Here is a 25,669-nt window from a genome sequence, read left to right as displayed (position 1 = left end):
AGTAAACGTGTTTTTCTGTGGCCCCAACAGGGTGAAATATTTTCCCTACACACCGGTTAATCCGGCTATGTAAACGCAAGCAGTGGGTAGCAGGTACCCCAGACAGGAATGTTAATGAGCGCTGCTTATCCAGCTCTATGTATAATAGGCTTATAGCACTTCAGCTAGCGGCGTTCTCCACGGGCCAGACTCCCACTGGGCCCAGTCACCAACCACTGACACAACAAGGCGGCCTGTGTGGCTGTGTCATGTCATATTTGCCCTCTCCTGTAAAAGATTGAATGATTCTGAGAAAATCACTTGTTATTTATAATCACTGTTAGCTAGGGACCAGCGGAGTATCACATTATCTGAGGATCTTCACAACGTAGATGAGAAAAGTTGTGCAGGTGCAGAGCACATGAACTGTATTGGTCCACTGCCTGCCTCCCATTTATTATTACTGCTCACTAGACTAGCAAGCCTTTAAGCACTTTAGATTGATTATGTTTGACAGTTGCACCCATGTAATCTAAACAGTCAGACTGCTCTGACAGTGTGTGTGTGTGTGTGTGTGTGTGTGTGTGTGTGTGTGTGTGTGTGTGTGTGTGTGTGTGTGTGTGTGTGTGTGTGTGTGTGTGTGTGTGTGTGTGTGTGTGTGTGTGTGTGTGTGTGTATTAAGTTTGAACAGTATGTATCTGTGTGCCCAAAACTTTAAGCCCTGATTGTTTAATAATGAAATTCATAGACTAGCAGTGACTGTAGAGAAACCTCCAGCTCTTTCTGATGTCCTTTTATCCACACATTCACCTTTACACTCTCACTTATAATATGTAATTTACGTCTTTGTTCATCCTTAAAAGTGTATTTTAAAGACCCTTGACCATGCTTCTGACATGGGGGGTGTTATTGACATCAACGTACCATACAGAGATGTTTATTTACAGCATGTTGTGGCTGCCTGGCTGTGTTACAGTGACCTCTGTTGGTGAAGTGACATCTGTCTTGTGTTTCAGGGAGCGATAGGACCCGACGGTCCAACAGGAGAGATGGGGTCAGAGGGCAAGGCGGTAAGAAATCCGACATGATTTTGTGCATTTATTGGAATTTTGTTGTTGATATATGAAACTAGAAACTTTTACAAAGTCAAGATATGCAGACACAAGAATAATGAACATAAGCTAGCATTTATTATTGTCAAATCGGCATATATAATGGATTCTTCTGAATATGTACCAAAACAGCAAGTTGCACATTTACTCAGGAGGCCAGAAATATACAGTTTTCTGACTCCGCACCTTGGCTTTCTCTCATCCTTCCCTCTCTCCACAGGGCGCTGATGGTCCTCCAGGAAAAATAGGTTTCCCTGGACCACAGGTAAAGCACTGGGGTACTTTTCTACTTTTCCACTCCTTCCTCTCATATATTTTTTTGGGTGGTTATGTTCCTCTGGAGAGGCAAAGCATCAGAATGATTTAGAGGACCTACATGATACCTGCAGTGTGGAGGCCCACAGTCAGATACAGTGTATTACTTTGGAAGAGAGAAATGACAATCTGGGCCAGATTTACAAATGTGACACTTGAACGCACGGCTCACTGTTGGGGTTTGAGAATATATTTACTCAGCCTGCAATTAAAGTTCCAGTTCTGGAAATTATTAAGGCATATTCAGCTGAAAATACTAATGATCTTTATGTATAGAAAGGCTTGTAAATCTTATGTAGTAAGGGGCAATTCATTAATTTACGAGCAAAATAAAAGAGATGGAGAAAGACATGGAATGACAAAACGCACTTGCCATTGCTCAGTGAAAATTAAGGTCAAGTTAAAGCTTAGTGGCCACACACCAACAACTCTCTTTCCCCTTTTTTGTTTTGTTTTGTACAATGGTCACATATTGTTCCTATGTATTATTATTATTACTACATAAAGAACATGTCTTTAGATGAAGGAAATGCCTGAAGTGATTCACAAAGCCTCAGTGAATCTGGACCTATATATGTACTTCCTTTGTCAATAACAGTATCGACCTCTGATATAATTTCTTCTGTCTTACAAATATTTTTTTTCATTGTGTCCCTGCAGGGGAAGATCGGAGAGTTTGGGGAAACTGGGCATAAAGGTTTTCCTGTGAGTTCACTTTGCTCGTACATACAAACAATATACATCTACTACTTTATGAAGCAGTTATTTGTGTAAACAACCCCTGCTCTTATTTGAGCCATATTCTGTTGCTGATGGGATCACCTTAAAATACTCAAACTTTCATAAAATCTGTACACCATGTAGTGTGTTGTGAAAGTGAGATAGTGCATGTACATGTATTCTGAACTCACTTACCCTTCTGTCTCCAGGGTATCCAAGGGCCTTCAGGACCTCCAGGGGACAAGGGAATAGCAGGCGAGCCGGTATGACCTTCCAACTGTGCCTCCATCCTTTCTGAAGGCCTCTCGTGTTTCCTCATCTTCTCTGCATCTTTACCCCTGACATATCTTCATTTCCTCCTCTGCCTCAGTCTCTGGCCCTCTCTCTCTTTCTTTGTTAAAACCCAATCTTTTACAGTATTCTTACTCAAGCTCATCAAACTTTTCCTCTCCCTTTTTCAAAACCATACTTACTAGTTTTATTAAAAATTATTTTTTGCAACAAACAGCACTTTGATTCTCTCTGCCCAGCCCTGTTAACTCCCAAATATCATAACCAGGAGGATGTGTATGCGACATATTTTAGTTTAGCATTTGCTTGTACTAAATGTTTCCTCCAGAGCAGCCAGAGACTTGTCTCAGGCTTCACACATCTTCTCTGTAGCATGCTGGGTGACTAGAGTGAATAGAGTGTTTTTAAAAAAAGAAACAGCTTTTTAATAGAAGTTCTAAATTGCTGAGCTTGCAGGGAAACAATATGTGCTTATTGTCATGATGGATAAAACATTTACTGCAAAATATTTCTCCATGTGGATTTATTTAACACACGCTTAAAGAGGCAGAACAGAAAAAGATTGTCAACACTAGAGGCAAGCACCCGTTGCCTCTTTGTTTTCATTGGTACAAATGGATCACACGCTATCACTCTCCTGTTTCCAATTAAATAAAACATGGATCTCTGCAAATTACTATTACTATCTCAACGGGACAATCAGGCAGCTGAATGGAGTTCACTTCACACAGCAGATTGTTTATACCTTCAATAGGAAAGATAATTTTCACGAGAGAGACCAACTTTTAATGTATTTGTTTTTAAGTGGTTCAGTTAGCCTTTTAATAGGTTATGTAAAATTGCACGATCATGTTAACTACAAGCTATAAGTGTTTCTATCTGCACAGTTTTGTTAGTTGTTAACCGTTTTTAATAGTAGTTTGGATTTAGACAAGCTATTGGGGTATGCTTTAAATAAGAATCCAATCATAGTAGGAGGACTAATGATGATTCCCAGCAACCACCTATAAATATGAATCCTCCCTTAAATACATTGTTGAAAATCAGCTTTTCCCCGCCTTATCACTCTCCATTGTCTCATCTCTTTTGCCGCACAGCTGCTTTCATTTTTGAGATAATACGCCTCTGAGCCCTGCTGTTTTCTTTGAAATATGAATTAAAGACCACACAGATGACTTCAGTTATACCATCAATATTGTTTGGACTGGACGCAAGTCAACCATGGAGCAAACATTATTCATATGCACCGATAGCAAGAAGTATTTATGGCAATGTGTCGATGTTTAAGAAGCATAATTAGTGACAGTTTGTATTTGCATTCAGAGCCAAACTGGGTACAGATGGTTTACTTATGTATCTGCTGTTGGCTCTTCTGCAATACACATCAGCCAGAAAGTTTTCTATTTTTCATACTTATTAAACAAGATCTGATGTTGATTAGTGTGAAATATCTCCAGCTTTTGGTCTGATTATCATTCAAGTATGTGTGTTGTCGTCTCATAGGGATCACCTGGGCCTCCAGGGACCGTGGGACTGTTAGGAGAAGTCGGTCAAAAGGTGGGACATTTTGCAAACACACACTTGCACACACCCTCAGCCATATGCGTGCATGCATATTCCCCATGAATTATGTCACTGACGTTTATCCGCACAAAGGGTATTATGAAAGCTAAATGATTAATTATGTGATGTGTGTTGTTCACCCTACCCCAATGAATCAATAATGTTCACTGATTGAACTAATCTGTCAAATTAGACAAATTAACCCACATTACGAAGGTGTCCTATTTCTCTTTTTCTCTCATGACAATACGTAATGTAACGCCAAAGACTCATTTGCCCATAATCTCTGTCCAAAATAATTGAACTTTTCCTTTCCTTCATCCTCTATCAATTTCTAAAGGGTCCTTCGGGCAAGGTGGGGGAACCAGGACTGCCAGGCGAGCCAGGGGAGAAGGTGAGAAACTATATTGTTGCATGTTTAACTCAACTAAATGAATCAAAAGAATGTCTACAACTACATTAATTAATATCTAACAAATACCCCCAAAAAGACAGAGTGACTTTTGTTTGTGCCCTGTTGCTCATGTGTATGTATCTGTGTGTCTCAGGGACCCATTGGACCTGTTGGGAACATCGGAGAGCAGGGACTAATAGGACAGCGGGTGCGATTATCAGCATTAAACACTATCAAATATCTGTAACATGGTGAAGCTGTTCTTTCTTTAACCTTTTGTATTTGTTTGTTTGTTGCTTGTGTAACAGGGAGAGCCAGGCCTAGAGGGAGAAGCTGGTCCAGCTGGTCCTGATGGAGCCAAGGTAGCGTATCAAAAACTAAGCCATGTGCTGCACTTGTAATAAGAATCAGCTTTTTTTCCATGTTTTAAGTAAAGAAACTTCATTAGAGTCTTGTCTTTATGTGCATATGCTCAGGGTGACAAAGGCGACATGGGTCAGGAGGGCGACAACGGAGAAAAAGGTGAAATCGGGCTAAAGGGAAAAGAGGGCCCAGCTGGTAATCCTGGACTCAACGGCGTCAGAGTAAGTGGTCTGTCTTTCTGGTCAAATTCCTACACAGGTTTTTGTTTTTGCAAACTGACTTTCTAAGCCTGTTTCCTAATTTTGTTTTCTCTCCAAAGGGTCCTGAAGGGAAACCTGGCAAAATTGGTGAAAGAGGCAAACAAGGGTTCAAGGTAATAACATCAAATCACCTCCAATGGCAGATTAATCCTTCAGAAAACAAAGCATCCACGCACAATGACATAAAGATGCTATGGAGTAAGCCGTTCTGTAACTTATCCTTTTTCTGTGTTTAGGGTACCAAAGGTCATCATGGTCACCTTGGGGAGACTGGGACGGTGGGGAAGACTGGACCACCAGGTTTCGTTGGACAGAAGGGGTCCAGAGGAACCATTGGACACGTGGTAAAGTGGACCAGTAATGATTTCACCATTCATTTATGAAAAAACAGTTCTTATAAGAAGTTTGAATGCCATCTAAATAACGAGTAGTGAAGTAATTATTGTATTTATTGTCTTTAGGGAGCTCCTGGTCAAATGGGTCAACAAGGGGAACCTGGTATTGCAGGTTATGAGGTACGATTACCTTAGGATAAATAAAAGTGTCTGCTTGTGGATGGCCATTAAACATGATGTGCATTTGGTGAATCATTTCACATAACATGATGTCTTGGGTCTGTCTTTGCAGGGCCATCAGGGATCACAGGGCCCCATGGGGACTCCAGGACCAAAAGGTGAAAAGGTACAACTCGTTCACTTTATATGTAACACCGATCTCCTATTCTTCCTTCTTATCTGTTCCCAGTTTATCCCAGCACCAGTTTGGATTGGCCACAAATCACCTGAAAGTGGATCAATAACATCAATGTTTTTTGTATTATTGAACATCTTAAAGTGCACTTCTCTCTGTAAACAGCTTGTACTGATCAGCTTTGTTTGGATACCCCAGTGCCATCACCAAAAAAACACAATGTTAATATAATACAGGTGGTTTCACATGCACAGGGGTGTGGTTCGATTTTTGCTCTAAGTCTTCCAACCAGTCATGTGACATTGTAGAAGAAGGCGTACACAAAATAAACATTTTAGGAGGCGTTTCAAAAGCCAGATACAGTGTATTGAAACATCTTAATGTTCATCTTAATGTTCATTGTTCTGATTTTCATCTGCAGGGCGAACAGGGGGATGATGGGAAAGTAGAGGGTCCTCCTGGTCCTCCAGGTGACATAGTAAGTCACACCTGACTTACTTTTCTCCATCCTTGTCTGCTTTATGATTGCATAAAAAAATGTATTTGCTGTTAACTCACATATTTCTTGTTTTCTCAGGGTACTCCAGGTGACAGAGGACAGAGAGGAGAATCAGGAGATCCGGGGTATAAAGTAAGTACTATTTCTTCAAGTGATTTGAATAATAATTTATTTGAGTTTATGTGGTTTACATTCTGTTGCTCTTTCTCAGGGTCAAGTCGGTCTGGATGGCGGGAGAGGCAGGTCTGGAGCCCCTGGACAACCTGTGAGTGTCAAAACTTGTGATTTCCATACCAGGTCCAGTCAACATAAACAAACAGCGGGCATGCTCACACAGGTTGTCTTTATGTGCTTTCACTAACATAACTGGCCTTTTCAGGGACAACCTGGACTTCGTGGGCAACAAGGACCCAAAGGTGCCAAAGGAGATCAAGTAAGGATATCAAAATAAAGCCTTAGATACTATGTTCAAGCTTTTATGTGGTGTAAGTTGAATGCCTGAGTAATGAACTCAACAGAGATCCAACAAAAATGGCTATTAAAGAGGCCATTAATCAGACTAAAAGCATTTGCTTCTTTTGGCTTGAGAAGGAAATGTCTTGCTGGTCACCAACCCCTGCATAAATGTTACTGTAGTTTATTGGCAGTGACAAACCATAACCAGCAGATAAGGAACATTAATAATCAATAATAATCTTATTTAACCTTTAAAACATTTTCTCTCTTAAGGGTCAAAAAGGCAAAAAGGGTCTGTCAGGACAAAAAGGAACCAGAGGTCTTGAGGTAAGTTAACAAGTCTCCATACATCCACACCTACAGTGACTTACAGTATTCCATATCACACGGCAGATGTTTTGCACACTCTCAGCCTTTGAAAAGTTTGTCTCCATGACTCCAATACTTGGAAATGAGGCGCTAACATAAGTCATAAATGGATTAAACTAGACTGGAGAAAACTGATGATGAGTTATGTTAATTAACTGATGTAAAGACAGATGGAAAAGAAGTCGGTAACACACGTTTGGCCCAGATTTCTGACAAGTCCTCTCTTCTCCTCAGGGTGTGGGTGGTCTATCCGGTCCCAGAGGTGTGGTGGGTCGAGAAGGCCTTGAGGGTTTGCCCGGGATTGATGGAGTCCCAGGAAAAGATGGCAGTAAAGGCATGCCGGTGAGACAAACAAAGAAATCTCTTGTTCATTTATCTTATTTATCCTATTTACAGAGAATCTACAGAGTCTATAGCTTTGCTAGCATGACCTGGAGGCTTTAATATCCCTTCTGTAACATAATTAAAATGTATTGGCGAGAAAGAACAAGAACTGAATTTGCTATGTTTGGAGACTTACCTGTAATTGTTTAATTAAATACCAGATTTGTCCTGAGGGTGGTGCCAGAGGGAGTCATTCAACTGTAAAGGGTTTATCCTCTTGGAACGATGAATGTAATCAGCACATTTCATGCCTCTCAATTAAATAAAGAGATGTCTTGTGTTAGAAGTTGAACCAAGGTTTTATCCTCTGTTCCCTTCTGGGGCAACATGCTGGACATCATGCCATCCTTAAATCCTGCAAAAAACAAAATGTTAACAAATTGTTAATCTTTGTGATAAATCTCATTCATTCCGCCTCCATGATGTTTATTTAGGGAGAGCATGGTGATGATGGGGAGGCTGGTCTTCCTGGCAAAGCGGGCTCACGTGGTAAAACTGGCGGTCCAGGACTCCCGGGAGATCAGGGGACCTTTGGACCAAAGGTAAGAGGGATGAGTAATATTCTTCATAGTGATTAAACTATACTATATAATATAGTATGCGATGTAATGTGCTGCCGTGTATGAGACTGCTTTAATTATCAGAAGAATCCATTATTGATTATTTAACTCCTCATCATTTGATCATTCTTTCATCCATCCAGGGTGAGCAGGGTCTTCGAGGCCAGACTGGACCTCCAGGGAAAAGAGGCTTCAGAGGTGGAATGGGACTACCAGGGCCACAGGGAGACCAAGGACCTAAAGGACAACTTGTGAGTAGCAAATGTAAAACAGGCAATGACCTACAAACCCTGAAAGATAAGATTTTTTTAATTTTGGAGATTCTGTGTTACTGATTGTTGATTTCATTCGTGTTCAGGGTGATACAGGGGTCCAAGGTTTTCCAGGAATTTTGGGAGCTTTTGGACCAAGGGTATGTTCAGCACCAAACAGCATACAATTCTACAACAGACACAAACAAACCCACATGTCCATTAAAAACCAGCCTGTGATATGATCCTAATCTACACCTTTAAAAAGTAGAACTCAGTTTTAAAGGGTGACAGAGCATTTGTAGCTTTTTGCTAAACAGATGTATACAGTCCTATATATACACACACACACACACACACACACACACACACACACACACACACACACACACACACACACACACACACACACACACACACACACACACACACACACAACAAAGCTATTTATCTGCTATTGAATGACTACTAATCATTTAATGAGCTACTGAAATCTGCTTGGTTTACCTTCAGAAATTACTTTGATAGAAAAGACCCTTTTTGGATGAGCAGTTAAAATAATTTCTGAACCGTTTGCTTTTTTTACTCCTCCCTTTGTAATTATACTGGGGGCATCTGTCCAGGAAGTGGATTACTCTCTTGGTAGTTTACTTCTACTAGTTAAGTCTTAAAGTCTTTCAAAAGAAGTGTCTGTTCCCTCCCATCACTAGATCCCATTTACAACAAATGTCCCGCCTCACTTCCTGCCCATGCCCAGTTTGTTTTATTATCTTATTGAACAATTCCACAGTCACCAGTATTAAGTGCACGTTGGCTTGTATGCTTGAAGTAAAATTTCCAACATGTTCCACAAACACTTTCCAACTGTGTGTGGTTCAGTGGCTATAAAAAATTGATTCTATTGAAATCACTTCACAAGGCCAAAATCTTTGAAAAACAGCTGGAAAAATTGTTTTCCGTATGGAAGAGTTAGTGGAGCTTAGATGTTCCATGATGAAGCACAGACTTGGTTAGGACATAAAAGTTGTTGTTTAAGAAGACGTTTTGCAAAAACTGACATGAAGTATTTCAAACAGGTGAGGGTGTTTAAAATATTGTCACTACTGTTTTCAGGGGCCTCCAGGAGACTTTGGGCCAAAGGGCATACGAGGACCAAAGGGGCCGCAGGGCACAATGGTAAGTAGACTCGTGATCTATCTTACTCTGACAAAATGCACTGAAGCTCTTATTTCATTGTTTTTCTCCTATTCCTCTCTATCAGGGCAGAGGAGGAGCTGTTGGCCCTATGGGAATTATTGGTCCCAATGGAAGCGTGGTATGTATTATACAGATTAAGATCAGCCTTACCATTTCTATCTGCTATTATGTTATTCTTCAGCCACCTGACTGTACATCTCTTTACAGGGTCCAAGAGGAGAGAAAGGCAATCGTGGAGAGACTGTAAGTCATTATTACTTACCACATCTACTCTTTTCAGTTTTTTTTACACTTTGTTCACATTGTCTGCTGTTTAAAAAGCAGATTTGATGACAATATTAATGCTGACTATGTTTATTCTCTCTCTCTGCACAGGGAGTACAAGGCCCAAGGGTATGTTTGTATATTGTGTCATTTTCTGTTGCCACAGATCTAACATTTGTATTTTCTATGGCGACTTAAAACCTCATCCTGCATTGTGTTCTTCTTCTTTATTAGGGATCTCCTGGACCTCGTGGACCTCCTGGACTTCCAGTAAGTTTTCTACCTTTAAGCAGCCGTCAAACAAACATAATGTCAAGTTGCATGAAATAACTATTTCATTTATTTCCTTTAGGGTCGCCCGGGTATCCCTCTATCATTTGTAAGTCATGTTTTGTTTGCTAATATAACTAAATCCAATATATACTGAAAAGATAAAGTGACACGGGTGATATATTTTAAGATTCTGTTATTTGCTGCAGGTTGAAGATGGTGTCTTGTTTATGGATTCACACACCCCACTCAGGACTGAGGTTAGAGGAGTATGACATCAACATTTCTCTCTATTGTCATCCGTTATCTTTTAATGTGTTGCAAACTTCACAGACTCATCTCTTGGTCTGTCCTCCAGAATAAGCCAGTGATGGACCTTCCGATGCTGGACCAGGGCGCAGAGATCTTTAAGACCCTCCACTACCTCAGTAACCTGATCCAGAGCCTGAAGAACCCACTGGGCACTCGGGACAACCCCGCCCGCATCTGCAGGGACCTGCACAGCTGTGAACAGAAGTTAAACGATGGTGAGGGTGTTCGTATGTCTTGTATTGTGTTGGAGACAGACACAGAGAGACATTTTATGTTTGGATAGACTTATTAACCCCATATGTGTTTGCATTTTCAGGCACTTATTGGATGGACCCCAACCTGGGCTGCTCGTCAGATACAATAGAAGTCTCGTGCAACTTTACTGGAGGTGGACAGACTTGCCTAAAACCAATAACTGTATCCAAGGTATTTAAGAATACACAATAACAGCCCTCAATGACATCAGCAAAGATTATACAAATTAAAGAAATGTTACGTGCATGAGTTCATACCAGACTTGTTAATCAGTGCCTGTTCTGCCTGTTTATGCAGCCTTCCATCAGCATCGGCCGTGTCCAGATGAACTTCTTGCACCTGCTGAGCTCAGAGGCGGAGCAGCACATCATCGTCCACTGTCTGAACATCTCGGTTTGGAGGTCAGCTGAGGATCAGCCGGCCGCTCAGAACTCTGTGAGATTCAAATCCTGGAGCGGGGAGGTGTTTGAGGCGGGAGGAGAGCTCGAGCCAGAAGTCGTAGAGGACTCCTGCTGGGTAAGACGGACAAGATGTCATCTGGCTTACTGGCCTTTAGTTGGCATCATTCTTGACCTTTCAAACTTGTTGCCCTGATTGCCACGTTCATGTTTTGGGCTATAAAATGTATTTTATATCTGGATTTCAGATGAAAGATGGCCGCTGGCACCAAACCCATTTCGTGTTTCACTCCCTGGATCCCTCTCTGCTCCCTGTGCTCGACATCTACAACCTCCCCAAGACTTCATCTGGCTCACATTACCACCTAGAAGTAGGTCCTGTATGCTTCCTGTGAGGGCTGCCGTGTAGGTCTTCCGAGGGTGGAAGAATGGATCATCACCCCTTGGTGACACCTTTATGCGGGCGTGGAGATCGGAGCAATCTCCTCCAATCCATGGCAAAATAATCCAAGCGAGTACAAGCCTTCCCTCCATACAGATCCTGCTTCACTCTTCCAAACTCTCAATGGACTGCAGACACAGAGGGAGGAAGCACGGGGGGGTTGGAGGGCCAAAGAAGAGCTGAGGAGGAGCAGGGGAGTTCTTGCACTAATAGCTTCTCCATATGGCAAAGGCTTCTTCAAGCTCTTCAAGAAGGATCTCCATATGTACGCCCACTTGGAGAAAAAAAGGCTCTATGCCACACAATCTCTCAAGAACATTGCTAAGTGAAGGGAGACCAAGGCCAAGTTAATCAGCAGACATTATAGTAACTTATTTTTTTAACTGTATACAGTCTGTATACTGTGTGTACTTTTTTTTTTTTTGAAATACCAGGAATTCATTTCTGTGAGGAGAGAAGAATTAAAGTAATTTGGATCAGTCAAATGTACATATATATATATATATATATAAATATATATATATATATATGTATGCTTATTATTAACTTTTATAAATGTATATCTTATGTAAAGAAATAATCTTCAAGTGCAATAGAAAATGAGAAGATAATTTGATATTTTAAACTCATATGGAAGGATTTTTCCGGGGTGCCATTATTTTTCCCTTTGGTGCTCATCTCCATTTGATCTTGCCCACGTGTGAATAAATCCAGAGGCAGGCTCGTCTGCTTAAATTGAGCAGAAATCACATCTGTATTAACTAATGCTCCAAATGGGAGAACATTCCTTTTAGTCTCATCCCAAATGTGGGAAAACCAGTGTAAACCCTCAGTAACGTCTGAAGCCACACACTGATGCGCACAGTGCATTAAATACGTATTCCTATACTTATTACTCATAAACTATTGAACCAGATGCCACTGATGATTAGAGAGAATATCTGCAGTTGTAAAAGTAAAAAAAAGAGTATGGAGCTCTAGTTTTCAGTAGAGTTATATTAATTTATCTTCAACTGTGGAGGATCAGTCCCATACTTCCTTACTTATGATAGGAGATAGGAGGGAAATAGTTGTTATTTTTTTGCCATCACATAGGACCAGGAGTCCCTTCTTCTACCCCACTTACAGTAGACAGACTACAGGTACAAGCATTCCTTAGAGGAGAACTGAGCCACAGGAGAGAGGAGAGTTGGTCCATGAATCAAAATGAAACCCCCATTTTCTATCCCATCCTCTCTCTAATGCATGGTGCTAAGTAAATTATCCAAGGTGCTAACCATAATGCTGTAATTACACCACTTTGCTGAAATATTCTGATGTTCATAGTGCATTGCTTGCTTAGATTAATTAAAAAAAGGCAATATAATATATTGCCACAGCTTCCATAATGCACTATAATGATAACACCCCAACCCAAACTACAAAGTTTCCCAAATAGTCTGTTTTTGTTCAACCCTGCAATTTACAAAGACTTTTATTCTGATTGAAAATGTTTTAGAGATAACTATAAAAACTAAAAACAGATTACTCATTTTGTATCCATTATAAATCACAGGGTTTGAAGTATTTTTTAAGAATAGAATTATCGTATACTCTGTACAAAGCCCCCCCCCCCCCCCCCCACCCCCTCCCCCCACAGCTGTATTTAATATTTCTTAGAGACACAACTAGTGGAGATAGTTTTAATTAAATAAACGTTTCTTTGTTGTAGCTGGACACAAGTGTGTATAATTGTTCAAACCTTGCTGTAAACAGTGGATCCCCTCTTGCTAATTTAATGTTATTTAATGTTGTTAACGTGGTTGCTGACGGAAGTTCTGTTGGTTGAAGCAATACTACTCTTTCTGACATCTTTATATATCAGTTTGCCCAACTGGTCTTGGAGTTTATAGATTTTTTATGTGTAAATTTGGGGCTCCCGAGAACAAATTAATAGCAATGTTAACTATCTTTTATTTTTTTATTTTTTGTTCATTTGCTTTATGTTGTTTTTCCTCTATGATAATCAACCATGTACTGTACCAGGACTCTGTGCTATACTATAACTTGTGTTTTAAATAATTATGCAAATATGTGAAAATTGTTTTCTTCTTTTTGTAAATCTGGTGTAGACATTAAAACGAGCTAAGAATACCTCACATTTTTAAACATGACTTGGAGCAAAGATTCTCTGTTGCTTTTATAATTAAAGCCTTGTCTGGAAATATCATCCACATACAGTCAGTCATCAAACAAGACCATTTCTGGTGCCAGCATCCTTTATCTGTCTACTTGTTCAATAAATACTTTCAATTTGTGTTTGGATTATTCATTTTCAACTATCGCTGAGTGGCTGGAATATCCACAAACATATAACATGAAAAACATGGTGTGTTAAACAATTTTATATAAATGACACAAATATTTAAAGACAGATTAAAAGAAAAGCAAGGATCTCCCGTTTTATATGTACCAGTTTACTAAATTAAAATAAAAGTACAGTACACAATTGTATATGATTAACATACATTTACAGTTTGGCCCACTCAAAGGTTAAGGGGTTTGAAAATTGTGTGATTCTATACATATAGCCACTACTTTTATATGGTGTACTAAATGCAAAGGGTTGTGATGATCGCCAATGGTTTTGAAACATAACTCTGATTTGGGCACTTTCATAAGAAGACATCATTATAACATCAATACTGGATTGTGTGTCTGCAGACATGGTGTAGTTAATACAAGCAGTCCCAACAGAAACATAGTACAAGGTCCAACAGAAGGCTCATGTCCCAATATACTTAGTTAAAATGACGAGGAATGCCTTGCTGGGGGTTGAGGATGTGTTGAGCCCAGGCATAGAGTATCTATCAGCAAAAATGCGCTGTTTGGCCTTGATTAACCCTACACCTACCTGCCTGTCTGCAATGTGCATGTATACTCTGCTACTTCCAAGTTTCCTTCAAGCCCAAAGTCCTTTAATACTAAAACGTTATTAAGAATATGTACCATGTGTGATACTATAAACAAAACAATGGTACAAATTATATTTTTTAACTAGATCTTGACAGAGGGCTCATCTCCATGAAAGGGCCTTTAATACCCAAATAAAGCAGAATCCTACTTAGTTAAGATTGTACAAATGCAAATCCTGTACCAATTTGCATTTAGTCAAATTACCAAAACTAAGGGACATGCAGTAACCAGATGCTTTGGAGTCTGGGGGGCCCCACATTGCTCAATTGGTAATCCAATTTTGGTTTATCAGTTTATAGGAGAAAAGGGAGTGTTGGGCGTTTCACACCATTGCCTCGGACACCAGTGTCCAGAGAGTGTGTGTTGTGTGCAAACAAAGAACAACACAAAGGACTGAAAATTGTATAAATTAAGTACAACAGCTGTTTTGAGGCACACCCGTTTGGTAGATGAAAAACTAGCGTGACGCATCTGTGGGAAGAGCAAATACATCATGATCATCAGCAAGATATAATGTTATCACTGGGGAGTTTTCTGTCTTATAAAAATATGTCTTATTAAAAGAATGAACATTTAACACCATAATTGCCAACCATGAAACCAGACTGGTTGAAATTAAGAGTTACATCACTAGATGTCGCTATTGTTCTCTGGATAGATTTGGATTTGAACCAGCTGTTTACACCACTCTACACCATAATGTGGTTTTACACATTATATTTTATTTTTTGATGAATATGTCAGACACACACACACACACACACACACACTGAAATTAAGCTTCTGTTGCTTTCAGTGTGAATCACAAAATGATGCAAGACCTTTTTATTTTGCACTTGTGTACTTATGATAAGAGTGCATCACACAAACTTGACAAACATCTATGTCCCTCTCGAGTAACCAATGTTATTACCTTTACTATTATGCCACACTTGAGCAACAAGCAACACACTCTATACAGTCTCTGCTCTATACCAGTTTAGGTAATATGTTTAATATGTTGTGTTACATGACCCCTGTCTGACTTTTATGACTCTCATATGTCAAGAATGTCTGACTGAATAAAAACACGTCACCCTTTTCTTAAAAGTGTGTTCTCAGAAACAGTAACATGACTACTTGACTGGATATCTAAGGAGCATATTCACTTTGTTTCAGCCTCTACGTCACACCCTAAAGAGTTTGTCTTGGCCAATCGTTTTGTCGCTTTTATGCTGCCTTTCATACTGCTCGTAAATACTTTATTTTCACATCGTGAACAATAAACTTGCATTTAGGCATCATTTAAAAACAAACAAACAAATAATAATTTCTCATAATATGTGTTTTTATACTTAAAAATGCCATATTCGTCTTTGTAAGGCATTTTTTGTAGCGGTTTCAGTCGCGATTTAAATTATTACCTACACCCCCTGAAGGCACCGCCAGCTTCCAACGTGCACAGTGGTGACGTATGTCTTATCGTGATGGCGGTACCCTGGACTATTTTGAATTCCGTCCCGCTTTTTGAAGTTTTCCTTAAATCTAGTGTGTAAAATGTGTTTTTATTCCGGAGAGAACACAGGATAAGAAACCCTTTTATGATGGACTCCGTCGTGGGAGCGGATTTGACGCTCCCCGTTGACATCAACGGAAGGTAAAGCCCGCTACTTACGTTAGCTTGTGAGCTAACGCTAGCCCATTAATCCGAACGGCGGCGGGGGCGTCTACTTCCTGGTTAGGTACCGCTACACGGGCCGCGGCTATTACCTGGAACACAGAAAAACACTCAAGTTATCATGCATTTGATGTGACACAATTCTGAACTAAAGTCAATAGAAACACTGTTGCAAATGGCATTATTATCTGTTTATAAATCACATTCTGCTCATTGCATGTTGCTGTGATATTGTATATATTATATTATATATATATATATATATATATATATATATATATATATATATATATATATATATATATATATTGTTGACATGTCATATAGGGAGTGCAAGAAAGCGGAAACCAGCAGAGGCAGCCTGTCATCAGGAGGCGCAGACGTCTCTTTGCACCCTTTGCACTCTTTGCACAAAATGTGGAGTAACATGTCCTACTTGTTTTTCTTTTTTTCTTTTCTCCATGCCATGGGAGAAGAGTGTGACTGTGGTAGGTGGACTATGCATTATTAGGTTTTGCAGGATATTGATCCACTGAGAAGGTATTTCTAGCATCCTTGTGTAGTGCCCTTGGTTCCTCTCCTTTCTCTGAAATGCTCCAGCCCAGCTGTGTCCTGTGTTAAAGCGGTGATCCAGGTGGTAAGCATGCCTCAGTAACCCAAGATGATAGCTGATATGTGTGGTGTGGATTACTTATTTGGTAATTCTGAAACCTGATTCATTTTACCCTTTAAGTATGTATAAATACAATATATCTTTGTATTGTTAGTTGCTTCATTTAATGCTGGTTTATTGTTGTGAGCCTTGCTGCTTCCATGTTTGCAATTGAACAAAGTGAGAAGAAAGAGGAAGTCACTGTTTACAGGCTTTTACATTGTTTCCACTGGGTGCTGGAGGGGTTACTGCAAATGTAGTGTTTATAACACTGACAAAAAAGTGTTTCTACGTCTGTATCTATTCTGTAGGAGATAGTTTGATTTGTGTACGGTTTCTATTGAAGTTGTTTTTCGCTTGTTTATGTTTGATGCTTTGCTCTGATCACGGCTCTTCTTGTTTTAGAGTGCTTCCTCTCCATTTACACAGGAAGGGGTTGCTCAGCATGTAAAAACCTCAGTGATGCAACAATTTATGAACATATTTATGGCTGATTTGTGTGTTATGGATGATTATTGTGATCCGGCTGCACATATTGTCCATGTTTTATTGTTTAGCATTGTATCACAGGGAAGGTTTGACCACTTTGACATAAAATAGTTTTTCTTGTTGTGGTTGTTGATCAGTGTCAAAAATCTGAATTCCATCCGCTGTGATTCAGTGTTGTAAATCCAAAGGCGCTATGTGATTTCAATTGGCACCGAGTCTTCTTGTCTCCACTGTGTTTAATTGGTGTCAAAGCCCAACAGAGATGGGGAAGAGCTGTGTCATTATGGTTTATAGTTGCAGCCCGACACTGTGGAAGGCTGTAATGAAGTGTTACTAGGAGGGATATTCTCAGTTCCCAGAGTCACAGAAAGCCTAGTGAAAAAGAATTGAATTTGACTAAATGGATTAAAAGTCATATTTATCCGACTCATCAAATGTTCTATAGAAATACAAAACAGCAATAGCAATGTTGTTATTTTAAAAGTCTAAAGTGATAATTACAGCAATACAACAACAAGACACAGGGTTTAAAATACAATACAGTCATTTATACATACATCCTACGATATTATTATTATTTTGTTTCATTTTTTATTATTATTTTTATGGTTCTTAGCTTAAGCACAATCTGCTTAATTCTACATACAAAGAACATAAAACATATCATCGTGAAGACATGAAATGTCATGAATGCTGGAAAGAAGCCGTTGATATTTGCTGAGGGAAAAAAAGAAGCCGAGTGGCTTTGCTTCCACTGCCAGGGGAGGTATAGGAAGTAGTGTAGTTATGTAAGCCTTGAATTATATATTATTAGACACAAGGGTCAAAGTTGAGCGACGTGATCTCGGACCCAAATTGTTCATGTTTTTTGTAATTGAACTCTTGAAACCAGAATTGTAAGGAGGGATTTGTACTAAAACTTAATAAATGTGCAATTTATAGATTTGTGTTTTGGCATAACAGCTCTAGTTCCCTTTGTGTCATTGTGATCCAGATGTGTGTTGCTGATGTTTGGTGCATTGTACACTGTGATGCTTAGCTGATCAGAGCCACAGTAGTCTACTTGTCTACCAAAGAAAGCTTTCTCGGTCCACTGGATTCTCTGTTTTTCTCTCGTCCTGTCTGTCCGAACATGAGAGCTAGGCTGCCACTGGCACATGGTCTTACACACGCACACTCACACTCACACACACACACACACACACACGCACACTCACACACACACACACACACAACCACACGCACACACTGAAAGGACGCTCAGCCGGAGTGGATGTAAATGAAGCAGAGAGTCATTCTTGAGCTATTTATGGATTGTACTTGGGGCTCAGTGGAACTGGCCAGCGTGAGTAATACATAAACACGGCGCATTTATGTTCAAATGTGTTTTAAACTGTGCAAGGATGGAGAGCTTTCTTTGGTTACTGTGATTTTTAAATATGTGAGCTTTCTTCGATGAACGTGGCAAAAAATGTAACTGTGATCCCTTTTCCAAATATTTGTGGTGACTATACTGCATCTCTAAGAAGATGATTTTGTCCACAGCTGCAGACTGCCGGACTCCATAGATGCTGGAGAATATTCCTCAGACAGCATGACAGGTACAGTAAGATTTTCTTTTGTTTGCTCTTTGTTTTTTCAAAGCTCAAGTTGTGCCTCCCTTGTGTATTAATTAATACTGCTGTTGAATCGTTGCTGTGACAGCTGTGTCCCCAAAGCTGTGATGAGGGATTAGCTGTATGATGTTAATGAGCTAATCCTGTTCCTAAATCACTGTCATGCTCTTGTAGTGTGACAACAATATACTCCGTGCTAAAACAATATATACAAGCATTATAACAAATGATCTCTAGATATAGGTCAGCATCTTTGGCTTTCTGTCAAGTTGGTCGTGCGGACAAATGCATTCAGGCAAAGCACTGACAGTTGCATGCAGCAGTGTGTGTGTGTGTGTGTGTGTGTGTGTGTGTGTGTGTGTGTGTGTGTGTGTGTGTGTGTGTGTGTGTGTGTGTGTGTGTGTGTGTGTGTGTGTGTGTGTGTGTGTGTGTGTGTGTGTGTGTGTGTGTGTAAACTAGAGCTGCACTGTTTGCATACAGATTTATCTGCCGAACTAACAATCCAAACAGATATCAGGTTCACAGTTGTATAAAAAGAAGAAAATCCTCTCATCGGAGAAGCTGGAGCCGAGGAATGTTTAGAGTTTTTGACTGAAAAAATGACAGATCTATTGTCAAAATAGTTGCCAATTATTTTTCTCGATTTGATTAGATGATGACTTGTTTCAGCTCTCTGAAGTGTTTGAGTTATGTGTTTGTATTCTTCAGAGCAAGATATTGAAATAACTATAGATTTGGTGTCTGTGCTGTAACTTTGGTGTTGTACACTAGTACCAAAAACTTTATTTCAAAAACCATTTAATATATATATATATAAATAACCTTATATATCAGCTTTTGTCACTCTGTACTTCTTCCCACATATGCTTACTTTAAAGTGCACAAAAAAAGCCTGTGCTGAAATTAACAAAGAGAATAACAATGCCCATGCTGAAAATAACTTTCTAAAAAAATCTACTTTATTTGTAGATGTAGATCAAGCTGTAAGGTTTCATTTTCAACCATGGAAACAGAAATCCTTTTGTGTCAGATGTTTGTTTGGTCCTGGTGTCTCCTCAGTAGTTGTGTCAGATACTAGATCCAGGAATGCCGTCTGTAGAGATCTAGATTTATGTTTACATTGAAGACATTGACAGTCGTACACCAAAGACACCAAAGGCAACAAGGACAAAAGCATAAATTTCTCTAAATTTAGAAATGAAATGTACGGAAACAAGCAGCTGATAGCTGAGTGGTGATTCATAGTTTGACGGTCCTGTCAGGCCGTCAAACTATGAATCTTGAGTTCATGTTGTGAAATGTGTTGACTAGTGTTGCGTGATCAGCTGTGGGCTGCTTTCAACTGGTCTATACATGGCAGCTCTCCAGAAGTCTCACCTCTGATGCCTTTGCAGTGAAAAGCATTTCTGCTTTCTCTCTATCCCTCTAAAATAAACACATTCCTGAAAACAAAGAGAGTGAGTTATTCTCTTAAGCAGGGAAGAATGTCTTTGCTATAGAAAACACAGTGTTTGGGTGTGTTGTTGAATGAGTGAAAGTGTATCACTTTGTTGTTTTACAGCTCCCTCCTTCCCTGACAAGATGTCCCCAATCAAAGCTCTCACCATGAAGGACTATGAGAATGTGAGTTATTTGTATCAAGTGGCATGATATTTCTTTAATTGCAGTTGCTATGTTGGGAGTCAATGTTTTTTTTTTTTTTGCCCAAATCCAATTTTATATATTTTATGATGAGTCATATTTTAATTGTTTTATTATGCTATTAATTCTAATAACTACTTGGAAACTGAGCGTGTCACTATACTGTTATGCACTCAGCTTTACACCACCACAACAAACAATTATTTGTGATTTATTGACCCTGATCCTCAGTCTGACTAAAACTACGCCACACTGACCATTTATGGAGATTTAGTGATGAAGTGTGTGTAGGAGTAGGAGTAGGGTTGAGGTGAAGCGAAGCCTATATTTCAGCATTTGAGTGGAATGCACGATAAGATTTTTTTTTTTTGGCTTGTGCTGTTTGGCTCGCTTCATGATTAGAGGGTTTACAGAGGGGTTCAGACTTCTACCTCCTCCCTCGGACAGTCTACCCAACCCCCATTCCCAGATGTACGCTGTTCTGAGCCTGCAGCACAATGATGCACAGTCAACTTCACACATTCGCACTCAAACACACATACATGTTCATTTTAACAATAAGCATACACATGGATCCCTTTCTGCTATGTAAACGTGTCGTCCCACTTTTCTCCACATATAAAGTAATTAACTGCTGTTTTTCTTAACCCAAATAATTTTTCCTAACTTTACTTCATTTAATTAAAATAAAGTCAACGCAGGACTTTTATTTTGGAGAGACTATTTTAGTCTCAGACAGAGACTAAAATATTTTGATGAAACTTTTTCAATAAAATGTTAATTGTTCAGTTATTTTTCTGTTTATATAAATGTTTTTTTAATTTATTTTTATCAATTATCTGCAGCAAATCACAGCTCTGAAGAAAGAGAACTTTAACCTGAAGCTGCGCATCTACTTCATGGAGGAGCGCATGCAGCAGAAATGTGATGACTCCACTGAGGACATTTTCAAAACGGTATTTGCTTTCTTTGTTGTGTAAATGTGTATCAAACTTTTTTGTCTTTGTCATGGATTTATGTGGCCTCTCAGTTTCTTAATGTTCAATGTGACTCAGTGCTTCCTACCAGGACGAACTGAGATCACAACTTCAGCCTCAACAACATCTGGATTTGGTTCAACCAAAAATCCCACATTAATGATCTTAGAACAGCTGTCTTGCTGTTTCATTGTTCTGTTTCATTTTTATGAGGTAGATGTAAGCACAATGGAATCTTCTGCTGGTGTTTCTTATCTTCTTTTTTTTTTTTATTATTTTAAAGGTCGACGTGTCATGTAAGAATTTTAGAGAAGATTTTTATACATTTTTTACACACGCCAGGTCAACATAAACCTTGAGATTTATTCATTTGGTATTATTAACAATGTAATTGTCAGGGATAACAACTTCTAGGTCTCTCTTGAATATTTGGCCACTGTTTGTCCTAGTTTTTTCAAGATGGAGCTGGGCAGTATATGAATAAAATATTGATAGATTCTGGATACTGTAATATGGCATAAGTGTTTTCTTGTTCTGGTTTTTAACAGGCTGTATTACAGTAAAGTGATGTAGTTTTATAACTTAACAGGATGTTTGATCTGTTCTAGTATTTGCCTTTAACCACTTAGTCATAAATATCCAGATTACTGACAATTATCTTTCAAAAATCTCATTGTGTAAATATTTTCTGAAAGCATCAATATTCACCATACAATATTTCTGAAATATTGATATTGAGCTATTTAGTCAAAAATATCGTTATATTTGATTTCTTCCGCATTGTCCAGCCCTAACTCCAGATGTGCAATTTGTTTCATAATGGACTGAATTTTGTCTGTCTATAGAACATTGAGCTGAAGGTGGAGTTGGAGTCCATGAAGCGAGACCTGGCAGAGAAACAGGAGCTACTTGTGTCCGCATCGTGAGTATCGTTCCCTATACAGTCCCACTGTTCTGAAGTTCACTACCAGCTAAATTCATATGTTTGGTGTCATTGTAAGAATTCCAACAAAAACAAGATTTTAGTTGGCAGATAGATGTCATGGAAGCCCAGTGGGGAAAATGTATATAAGCTTTAACCTAATCACACGCTGTGATTTTTCTTCTTCTTTTCTTTTCAGTAAAGCGTTGGAGAGTCTGGCTGGTCGAGAAGCAGGAGAACCCCAGCGTGTTAGAGAGCAAGCTCAGAGAGAGATGGATGCACTTCGAGACGCATTCAGAAAAAGAATAGCTGACCTAGAACAGGTTAGTCAAAACTATTTACTCAGTCATTTTTAGTTTCATCCCCCTACGTAGTTGGGGCTAACTGTCAGACTTGGTCTTTTTGCCTCAATTTCAGAGTTTGCGAACAGCAGAGGAAGAGGTCGACAAGATGGCAGCCATCGCTGAGCAGGAGAAGCTTAAGAATATTAAGATTGAGAAGAGGCTCCAAGCCCAGGGTCCACCGAGCACCTTTACCCCTGTCCCCAGCCCAGTCCAAGACCTGCAGCAGGCCCTGCAGGAGAAAGACAAGTAAGGACACTTTCGATAAGCAGACACATGAATATGATTTTCTTTCTGTATTAGGGTCTAAACATTTCCAATGTGTTTTTTTTTTGTTTGTTTTTTTTTGCCCCCACCAGTATCATTGAGCAGCTCAAGATCACATTAAAGAACCAGGAAGCTGTGATCCAGCAGAAGAAAAGTGCAGATAGAGAGACAGATGCACCATCGGCTGACTGTGTCAAACAGCTATCTGATCTCATCGCCAAGAAGGATCAGGAACTTGAGGTAAGACTTTAATATGTTGTACAAAATTTAATTTAGAGTTACAAAATGTTTTTAGTCATTTGTTGCCATGTTTTGAGAGTACATAAAGTATGTATTGACACTATGCCCATTACTAAATAACTGAAACTTTCAGCACTGCTTTAAATATTAAAAGGCATTTGAGTGACCCATGACTGTCTGTTTCCCAGGCACTGAGGGACGAGCTACATAGAGAGAAGGACACAAGAACACCGGACGATCAGGTTGGTGTTGTAGCGATCTCCTCATTAAGTGGTCTGCTTTTTGGGATTCTTTCTACCTGTCCATGTTTTTAAGCTCTTTTGTTGTTGACTCTGTCTTGCCCACAGTGAGACCTTCTCATTATTTTGTCATTCTTTCATATTCGGTTTCCTTTAAAAGTTTTGCCTCAAAGCCTAGCTAATTCATTTAACCGTGCCTTAGTGTGACAAGCCATTCAAACTCAAGCACTCCCAGACCAACAGATGGACACAGGCTATGTCCTCTATGCTAAGGAGCTGTCAACTTCAGAGGGTTGTCTGTGTTCTTCTGTTGAACCACAGGAAATGCACTTTGGCATGTTTTATGACTTGCTTTTTTTTTCCTCTTTGTGCCTCCTAGTGCAGTTTTATTTTTGTACCCTGCTTCAGTAAAGAGGAGGAGGACTCTTGTTTGTTGTGGTAGTCTTGGGGCTTTAATGGGTTGTCTAATGTTGGTTTAACAACAGGAAGCGTATATCATTATAACTGCTTGGTTAAGGAAGGAGTTTGTGTTGTAGTTACTACTGCTGCTCTTTGGTCATCACTTGTTTTGCCCGACATTAAATTAATGTTTGTGAATGTTCGTGATGATCGTTTATGGCATAATCTTTCAATTTCCAGTAATCCTTCAAATGACCTTTTTATTGGAGGATTTTCCCATAAATAATTATCTTATCTCTATCCTCTATAAAAGCTAAATTTTTTGATATTCTGTGGGTTTGTGGGGCTGAATATTATGACGCATATCCTTAACATCAAAGATAAACCCTGTTGATTGGCTTATAGAAAACTGTCAGTTGGACCGTGTCCATGGTTCGTCGCCGGGCGTCTGGACTCAGCGGTGTTAAGACTGGATTACCATGCTGTCTGGAGAGTTTGTCTGAGAGTTATTTATGTCCGTCCTTCTTTATTTAAGGGAGAAAATGGCGCAACATGTCAGTCACTGTCAGATCTGGGTAAACGAATGTGCTGCATCACGTAAAAAAAAACGAGATTTCGAAAGATTGGGGACAATGTGTCCACCAGGTCTGATTTTGTTGCATGACAAGTCTTTGAGTGGCCTCTCCAGGATGAAGGTGTAATGGAATGTGATTGCCAGAAAACACCTCCTCTAATCTTAAAGCGGGTTTTTAGATGTCAGGCAGGATAGAGTCTACAGGAGTGTTTGACTGGTTCCATCTTCACCAGTCCCCTGTAGAAGCACATGTATGTGGCTGACCCTCATACCTGATCTAGTATCTAGGAGTAGGTTTTCTAGAGATGGTCTGGCATTGACCATGACACAGATCAGTGCAGCAGTCCTGAGGGATTTGATCTGATTGAATGGGTGGGGGAGAGTGGAATAGAGGCGGGAGCAGGGATTATGAGCGGCTTAGGGCTTATACTGCTCTGTACTCAGCCATTCTCCTCTTTGCTTCTCTTGCTGATGGAGTGAGAGTAAACGATAGATGGCTGTTCCATGGTTGGCAAGCTGAAGACCAATAAGTCACCGGACGGTTTGTGCGCCTTTTGGACTCGATTTAAGCAGGTGAATCTGGAAAATACAGACCTGCAGGTGCCATGCGGGACCCCTGTCGTATATGTGGCGTTCGTCTGGTGGGAAGCCAGTGTCGCTGGATATTCAGCACATCGGCGCAGAGGAAGCTACAAGTCATCCTGTCCCATGTGCTGGGCTGGGAGTTTACCCGCGATGGCCGAGGAGAGTTCCTCTGTGGAAAATGTGTTTTCCAGCTGGAGAAGGTGGTACAATGTGATGTTAACATCAGCCAGCTGCAGGATAAGCACAGCAGTCAGATCCTGAAGATGCAGGCGGAGAAGGACCACCTGATCCAGTGCATCATCCACATCTACAACAAGAACAACCCAAGCCTGTACAAGAGTTACGTGGAGAGCACCAGTTGCAAGACTCCACTCAGGTCCTCTGGGGTGGGCAGTCCTGACGATGAGGCTGTAGGTGGGCTGGCATCTGAAGGACGGCTGCACAGGGAGAGTGGGAGTGGGCACGTGGAGACTCGCATGAGAAGGTGTGTGAGTCTGGATCGAATTGTGAGTAAAGGGGCATTTCCAGCGCGGTTGAGCCTGAGGGGCAGCAGGCTGGGATCAGTGGCAGGGCTCGATGGCGCCATGAGGAGCTTTGGTCTCCGAGGCACACCCCCCCGCTCGCAGAGCATGTACCTCGACCTGATCCAACGTAAGGGCACACCCAGATTCAAAAGTCGCTCCACATCCCTGCAGTCACTCAATAGAGACTTTTCCTCGGACACCCCTCCAGATCCTCCTTCCAAACTAAAACTCAGAGAGCCCAAGGTGT

General features: G+C 40.1%; 2 protein-coding genes across 8 annotated transcripts in view; both read left to right on the top strand.

Annotated features, from left to right (window-relative positions):
* Window positions 1-11,790, top strand: part of col27a1a (collagen, type XXVII, alpha 1a) — a 63,792-nt gene extending 52,002 nt beyond the window's left edge. The window contains exons 29-61 of the mRNA XM_054612641.1: window positions 996-1,049; window positions 1,312-1,356; window positions 2,067-2,111; window positions 2,336-2,389; window positions 3,921-3,974; window positions 4,321-4,374; window positions 4,529-4,582; window positions 4,683-4,736; window positions 4,851-4,958; window positions 5,057-5,110; window positions 5,234-5,341; window positions 5,459-5,512; window positions 5,625-5,678; window positions 6,109-6,165; window positions 6,265-6,318; window positions 6,398-6,451; window positions 6,566-6,619; window positions 6,916-6,969; window positions 7,246-7,353; window positions 7,830-7,937; window positions 8,099-8,206; window positions 8,314-8,367; window positions 9,320-9,382; window positions 9,468-9,521; window positions 9,611-9,646; window positions 9,779-9,796; window positions 9,902-9,937; window positions 10,020-10,046; window positions 10,147-10,197; window positions 10,296-10,464; window positions 10,566-10,675; window positions 10,802-11,020; window positions 11,151-11,790. Of these exons, the coding sequence (XP_054468616.1) occupies window positions 996-1,049; window positions 1,312-1,356; window positions 2,067-2,111; window positions 2,336-2,389; window positions 3,921-3,974; window positions 4,321-4,374; window positions 4,529-4,582; window positions 4,683-4,736; window positions 4,851-4,958; window positions 5,057-5,110; window positions 5,234-5,341; window positions 5,459-5,512; window positions 5,625-5,678; window positions 6,109-6,165; window positions 6,265-6,318; window positions 6,398-6,451; window positions 6,566-6,619; window positions 6,916-6,969; window positions 7,246-7,353; window positions 7,830-7,937; window positions 8,099-8,206; window positions 8,314-8,367; window positions 9,320-9,382; window positions 9,468-9,521; window positions 9,611-9,646; window positions 9,779-9,796; window positions 9,902-9,937; window positions 10,020-10,046; window positions 10,147-10,197; window positions 10,296-10,464; window positions 10,566-10,675; window positions 10,802-11,020; window positions 11,151-11,297 (2,373 nt within the window). The 3' untranslated portion in view covers window positions 11,298-11,790. The remainder of the gene's footprint in view (window positions 1-995; window positions 1,050-1,311; window positions 1,357-2,066; window positions 2,112-2,335; window positions 2,390-3,920; window positions 3,975-4,320; window positions 4,375-4,528; window positions 4,583-4,682; window positions 4,737-4,850; window positions 4,959-5,056; window positions 5,111-5,233; window positions 5,342-5,458; window positions 5,513-5,624; window positions 5,679-6,108; window positions 6,166-6,264; window positions 6,319-6,397; window positions 6,452-6,565; window positions 6,620-6,915; window positions 6,970-7,245; window positions 7,354-7,829; window positions 7,938-8,098; window positions 8,207-8,313; window positions 8,368-9,319; window positions 9,383-9,467; window positions 9,522-9,610; window positions 9,647-9,778; window positions 9,797-9,901; window positions 9,938-10,019; window positions 10,047-10,146; window positions 10,198-10,295; window positions 10,465-10,565; window positions 10,676-10,801; window positions 11,021-11,150) is intronic.
* Window positions 11,791-15,699: 3,909 nt separating this feature from the next.
* The window catches only part of cdk5rap2 (CDK5 regulatory subunit associated protein 2), a 33,960-nt gene continuing 23,990 nt past the window's right edge, over window positions 15,700-25,669 (top strand). For 5 of the 7 annotated variants that reach the window (XM_054612078.1, XM_054612077.1, XM_054612080.1 and 2 more), the window contains exons 1-9: window positions 15,759-15,935; window positions 18,643-18,698; window positions 20,275-20,336; window positions 21,200-21,310; window positions 22,177-22,253; window positions 22,453-22,576; window positions 22,671-22,843; window positions 22,954-23,101; window positions 23,290-23,343. In XM_054612078.1, the coding sequence (XP_054468053.1) occupies window positions 15,880-15,935; window positions 18,643-18,698; window positions 20,275-20,336; window positions 21,200-21,310; window positions 22,177-22,253; window positions 22,453-22,576; window positions 22,671-22,843; window positions 22,954-23,101; window positions 23,290-23,343 (861 nt within the window). In that variant the 5' untranslated portion in view covers window positions 15,759-15,879. The other 2 variants (XM_054612076.1, XM_054612082.1) reach the window with 2 other exon arrangements.

This window comes from Anoplopoma fimbria, chromosome 14 (genome assembly GCF_027596085.1).
Source record: "Anoplopoma fimbria isolate UVic2021 breed Golden Eagle Sablefish chromosome 14, Afim_UVic_2022, whole genome shotgun sequence".
Lineage (NCBI taxonomy): Eukaryota > Metazoa > Chordata > Actinopteri > Perciformes > Anoplopomatidae > Anoplopoma > Anoplopoma fimbria.
The sequence above is the reverse complement of the archived record's forward strand: the minus strand, read 5'-3'. Positions and strand labels throughout refer to the sequence as shown.